The 6,000-nt window shown below is 47.2% G+C and overlaps 1 protein-coding gene across 3 annotated transcripts in view; it reads left to right on the top strand.

The window, feature by feature from the left end:
- Window positions 1–1,938: 1,938 nt before the first annotated feature.
- The window catches only part of RIPOR2 (RHO family interacting cell polarization regulator 2), a 75,693-nt gene continuing 71,631 nt past the window's right edge, over window positions 1,939–6,000 (top strand). The window contains exon 1 of one of the 3 annotated variants that reach the window (XM_009939617.2): window positions 1,939–2,002. In XM_009939617.2, the coding sequence (XP_009937919.1) occupies window positions 1,942–2,002 (61 nt within the window). In that variant the 5' untranslated portion in view covers window positions 1,939–1,941. The remainder of the gene's footprint in view (window positions 2,003–6,000) is intronic. The other 2 variants (XM_075416601.1, XM_009939616.2) reach the window with 2 other exon arrangements.

Raw genomic sequence — 6,000 nt, 5'->3', positions numbered from 1 at the left:
CGCCTGAAGAAATCACTTCAAATAAACAAGGCAGCACAAAGCGAGAGAGGAGAAGTGACTGCCCCAAGTCATCTCTCTTACCCTCAAGTCCTCGCCTCTTACCCAAACTGTCATCTTTCCTCCACAAGGACTTAAAGAAGTGTGGTTTTAAAGCAAAGCGAAGGATGAGAGGGGCCTCCGAGGAATGGAATTCCTCAAGGAGGCTTGCTGCTGTGGCAGAGGAACAACCAGGCAGTCAAGCCACATCGCCCCACCAAAAACCATTTCTAGGAGGCTCTTGGCTCCAGCCACATCCACCTAGGAAAACACAGCTTCCCAGCCCTGGCAAGGCAGCAGCACCCAGGCTGTGCAGCTGAGATGCCCAGCGTGACAAGTGAGGGAGAGGCACCAGCTCCATGGAATGCAGTGCCACTTTCCAGGGACCGGGAGGCACCTACCCTCTGCCCAGGGGAAGGCTGTGCTTGAGCTGGAAGGGGATTTTCACCTTCCTACAGTGACTGAAGTGCTGCCACAGGGTTTGCTGCAGAAGCTAATGAATGTGGCTTTAAGGCCTGGGGTTAGGTCAGGCTCTGCAAATGGACCTGTCCTGTGTTCTGTCTTGTCTTCTCCATCTGAATGAGTTCAAGCTATGCACTGCCTAGGAGACCAGCTGTCTCCATTTTCAGCCCTGCAGAAACCCACTGCTAGAGCTTTAAAAAAATAACCCATAATAATTAGAGATGAGCTCATTATATCTGCTTGTGACTCATCTATTGGGAGCAGTACTGAACACCACTGCTGCGCTGGGAGTCTTGCTTTCAAGGGTGTGGTGACACATGCAATTACTAGACTGAGTAATCAAAACTCGGTACAGGTTTACTGTCATTACACACTAACTTCTGGTAGCAGAGATGTGAAGGACTACTGGTGTTAGGCCCCACACCTCTATGTGCACAGACACGCACATAAGTATCCCCGAGTGGTCCAATGAAGTCAGCAGGACTGTGCAAGGTTCAGACACCACCTGAAGCCCAAAAGTATTTTTGTGCAAGTTTAGAGTGAGTTAGTTTGTAGGCAAGGTCCTCTCACAAATTGAGAGACCTGGCAGGAAGGAGTCAACTTGCTTTGTAAAGTTCAGGAAACACAGCGACTAAATGGACCAGTGTGATGCAGAATTAGTAGTGACAGAGATACTCAAATAATATGTCTGTTATTGACAGGCAGCAAGTTTTACTTCGATATTCTTCTATTGCTCACCTGATCAGCAGGAAGGTCCTTAGGTTTGGTAATGCACCAAAGACAGTAACTTGGGAAAGCCTAACTGCAAGAATCACGTCCCTGCTAGTGTATCTGCCCATGGGACAACAGACGTCACCTATGGCTTTCCAGCTTGTCCACATGTCCATCACCACGGGTCACCCCAGCGTCGGTGAGAACGTGCTGTCACTTCTGCAGCGCTAAATGAAAAATAAAATCCCGTGAACGCATGGCACTGAGAGAGCCCAGGGGGTTTACTCTGGTCAGACTGTCCTTGGGGTGAAAGCGAGCTGCTCTGCAGATCGAGCAGGGCGAGTTGTTCCCCAGCTCTACCCCTGCCACCAGAAAGGATTCGCATTCATATGCAAAACCCCTACACCCTGGGCTGCCGGGGCTGCTGCTGTGCAGTGGCATTGCCGGCGACAGGGCAGGGTGCATTCTAAGCCCGTCTTGCCCATCTCTGCTCTCAAAATCAACTTCTCTCTTGGCAGTAAGGACACCCCACCTCAAAACCCATCTCAAAGGCTGTCTGTAAAAACAAGAAGCGTTATTCACATGAATGAGACTATTTTCGTAAGTGCGGATGCGGAAGCTGTTACCACCAAAATATTTAGGAAACCGGTGAAAGGAAATAGTCAAGCGGTAGCGTAGGAACCAGTTCAAGCACTCGGCTCTGGCTGCTCCCCGAGCTGCGTCCTTGCCACGATGCAGCATGCCCAAGAAGATCCGACTGCACCCGGAGAAGAAGATGATGCCTTTGGGGAAGGTAAAGTCATCTTTTATTAAACTAATCCTTCTCCTGCTCAGAGCAGAAACCAGTTTCTAGCTTGGGTGGTATTTCTCGGGTAAATCTGAAGTTGTCTATGGGCTCTAAGGTCACAGGGTGACCAGACTTTCTTTTTTTCCTAAGAGAATGGAGAACAAAAGCACCCCAGATACAATAAAAATAACTTTCACACTGGTTCAGCAGCTTGCTTCCTCAGCAAGGAGGTTACTGCAGAAGAAGAAAGCTGGGGGGACACCATGTGTGTTTTCTACAGTGGCTGCACTATGCAAAGCGTCGCATTGGGCATTCAACACCGCAGGTGCAGCTGTTGTTAAAGTAGTAGGGGCTCTTTACAGGGGCTAAAGGCGACTTGCTACTTGAATTATCTTAGCAAAATTAGACTCCTCCACTCCGACTGCCACAACCCAGGGCACAGAAGCAGTGCTATAGCTTCTTATCCTTAAAACTTTCTGCTGGAGTTTGGTTCCTCACTGCTTGTCTCCTGCGCCGCCGTTTACATGTGTACTGAGTGCTACTGGATCAAAATAGCAGAGAGGCAGCTGAGATGACCCAGAGGAGGAGGAATAATCTGGCCCATGGTGTCTAATTTCTGCCGCTGCTTGCTGCTCCCCTTTGCACTTGAGTGGGGGCCGGGGGGAGAACTTGCTCATGCAAATCTTCTCCCGGCCCCCAGCTCTCCGTAGTTTCCAAGGGAGTTGCAAGCACAAAGAGCTGCCTGGATCTGCTCCAAAGACTGTGAACCTTTAAACTCACTTTCAGCACAGTTTCAGCAAACCTCATTTAAACAAAGCTCAGCTGTGGTTGGTAAGGAAAACTTAGCAGTGAATAGTGCCAAATCAAGTTATCTGAGCCCCAGTGAAAGGCATCGACACAGAAAAGAAAGCAGTTTCAATGGTGTACTGTCTCTACTCAAATGCATTTCTCACGTATACATGCCCCCATTGCTCACTCTGTGTCCCAGTCCGGGCTCAGAGGGGCAGCGGATTTGCAGAAAGGAGAGGTCAGAGCATTTGCATGCAGGAAAAAGTCCTGATAATCCAGGGAAGACTTGATGCCACCGGGCAAATGAACTGGCATTGAAAGTACTCTGCTGCATTCCCTGCATCCTGCCCTCACGCAGGCGGGTGCTGCTTCCCAGCATTACCAGCTGCGTGCTCCGACTCGGTGTGGACGTTTTCAACTGCTCTGGAGACCCAGTGGGATTCAGGCGCCATTGCTGTTTCTGAAACCTCTAGCCTATGTTCTTAATCAGAAACGTAGGAGGGAAGGCGAGGAAAGTGTGCAGGTTATTCAACAGTTGCATTGCATTATCTGAAGGGAGAGAGACGGTGCTTAGGAAACCCTTCCCAGCCCCTCAGCTAAGTTGTTTCTGGCAGGGCTGATCCAGCAACAGCTAGAGGAGGCTTGATTTTCAAAAGCAGGAACATTTTAAAAACCTCTCCATGACCCTGCTTGGAGCAGGAGGTTGGACTAGATGATCTCCTGAGGTCCCTTCCCACCTGAGTTATCCTACCAGCCTGTGAGTTGGTGACAGCCTCTTCAAGTCATCCACGTGTAACTGGGAACAAACCTACCCCAGCTGCTCTCTCGGGCGGAGGGTCTGTTGGCTCCAAAACCCACCAGCTGGGAAGCCCAAACCAGGCAGGCGAAGTGCTAGCCTTCCCCTTCAGCCCCCTCTCCTCCCTCTTGAACGGGTTAGCAGGGAAACATTAACTTTTTCGCTGCTATTTCGGGAGCGCTGTTGCCCCTGGACATCCATCCCAGCACGCTGCCTGGGATCGGGTGGGATGCGAGTGAGGGGAGCAGTGCCGGTTTTGGTGACGCCGCAGAGACCCAGGCACCAGCCAAAACGCGGTTGCAGATGTTCAGGCCAGACAGGGTGTTTGTCAGGTGCTGAGCTCCAACTCCCAGCTCAGCACAGGACAAAGCTCGGAGGGCGTGGGCTTCTTTGGGGTGGTTTTCCACATCCGACTGCATCTGGAAAGCGGTGATGGCACATCTCCCGTCCGCCTTTTTAACTTGTCCTAGTGCTTAGCTACTGTCACAGTTAAAGATAGCGACATCTTATTTCTTCTAGTGCACATTTGTCTAGTTCTTCTGAGTTTGTTGCCATCTTGCCCAGGAGAGCAATGAACTCCCTATTGCTTGTACATCTAAATGTCTCATATAACTATCCACAGACTATATTCAGACCGCTCTTACCCTTTGCCAAGCAGACTGTTATCAATGACTGTTTCTTTATAAAGTGTGAGTTTTAATCTTTTAAGCACTTTCATGGTGCTTCTAGGGACCATGTCCCTTGGAGATGTGGACACCAGCATGGAGCCCACCGCTCCAAAACTGTTACACCAGGGAAAAATCCAGAAGTTACATGATCTGTTCACTCATACTTTATAAATATATGCATATATACATATATATACAGCTAATACGTATGAGGACTTCTTGAGTCTTTTTGTGTCCCAGCATCACATGAGGGTCTCCTCTTCATCAGACTTTCTTCTCTAATGCTGAAGTCTTTCAGCATCAAAGTTTCTCAGGACAGGATCAACACTATCGCATAATTATGGCTTATCTCCTTTGCTCCCAGCTATGCCCACACTAAAAACCAGATGAATCAGCTCACTTTCTCAAGTAGCTTGTTCTCAGAGTGATTTACCACTTGCCCAGACACTGTGCCACCCGCATATTCAGTCAATCGCTGTTTAAAGTTCCCTTTCAGATCACTCACATAAAAAGAGTTAAGTCCCATAGGGATGGAATCAATCCATGCAGGTCCTCGCTAGAAACTGGCGTCCTTGATGATTCCTCAGCTGGGTTACATCTATCATTCAGACCTGTTTCAGATCCATTCATTATGTCCCGAATCGATCTACTCTATTTCAAGTTTCTTAGTCAAGACGTCATGCAGTAACAAGTCTTATTGCTTGCAAAAGGCTAAGTACACTACCAACACAATTATTTTCTGTAAAACTAATGAGTGTTGCTGATTTTATTCCATCTCCTTTAATTTTGCTTATATGACTCTTAGATCAGCTATTCCGTAATGAGGCCAGGACCACTGCCAGGCTATCACACTGTTAGTGACACAACATTAACTCATAGCTCTCTGGAAATCCTCTGGAGTTTCAATATTTAAAAAAAAAAATCAGCAAAGAACTCCTTGGATAGGCCTTTTCAGAGCTACAGTTTAAAATCCTCCTTTGGGAAAGATAAAGGGAAAAATATTTTACTATTGATATAGGCCGTAAGCTCGCACTGCTATTTTCCCACATGCAGACAAAAACATATGATGAAAACTTCTGTATTTTCTGCAGCATTATTGATATTTTCACTATTTTCACTTACTTATGCTCCAACAGCATCATTTTTCCTTATTGTACATTGAAATCCCAAGCCACAGAGCTGGGTGTGACAAAGCATACTATACGTATCTTCACAAAAAATCAGACTGACTCTTACAATAGGTATTCAAAGCTTGAAAAGGTTCATCCTCAAAGAAAATCAGTTAGCTAATTTTCTTGTTTCCTAATAACAACCTTGCACTTACATTGTGCTATCATGTTCTTCAAAGGATCTGCGGAGGCTTTGCGAATGACTGTGCTTAGGCTCAGTGAAGCACAACCCCCTCTCCCCGGCGACACAGCCATTGTTTGACAGGGCACAGCTGTAGCATGCAAAAGTTTCTAGAAGGAACTATTTTAGCCTCTTGAAGGTACAGACAGTGATATGTTTTGGATCTTTCATGGCCTTACTCACTATGTTAATTCAAGGCAAGTGACTTCAGTTAGTCTTACACATGGTCAAAACACCTACTTTGGGGAAAATGCTTTTTAATTTTTAGTGACTCTAAGTGGCTGAGATTTTGAAGCTGTATTTCATTAAAAAGAAATCACTTCCAATATCACAGCATCCCCTCATCCCTGCAGCCAAACAGACGTGGGTTTTCCTTGGGTCTGTCTAAGCTGAGGAGCCAG

This window comes from Opisthocomus hoazin, chromosome 3 (genome assembly GCF_030867145.1).
Source record: "Opisthocomus hoazin isolate bOpiHoa1 chromosome 3, bOpiHoa1.hap1, whole genome shotgun sequence".
Lineage (NCBI taxonomy): Eukaryota > Metazoa > Chordata > Aves > Opisthocomiformes > Opisthocomidae > Opisthocomus > Opisthocomus hoazin.
Note: the sequence above shows the minus strand (reverse complement) of the source record. Positions and strands in the feature narration are given on the sequence as shown.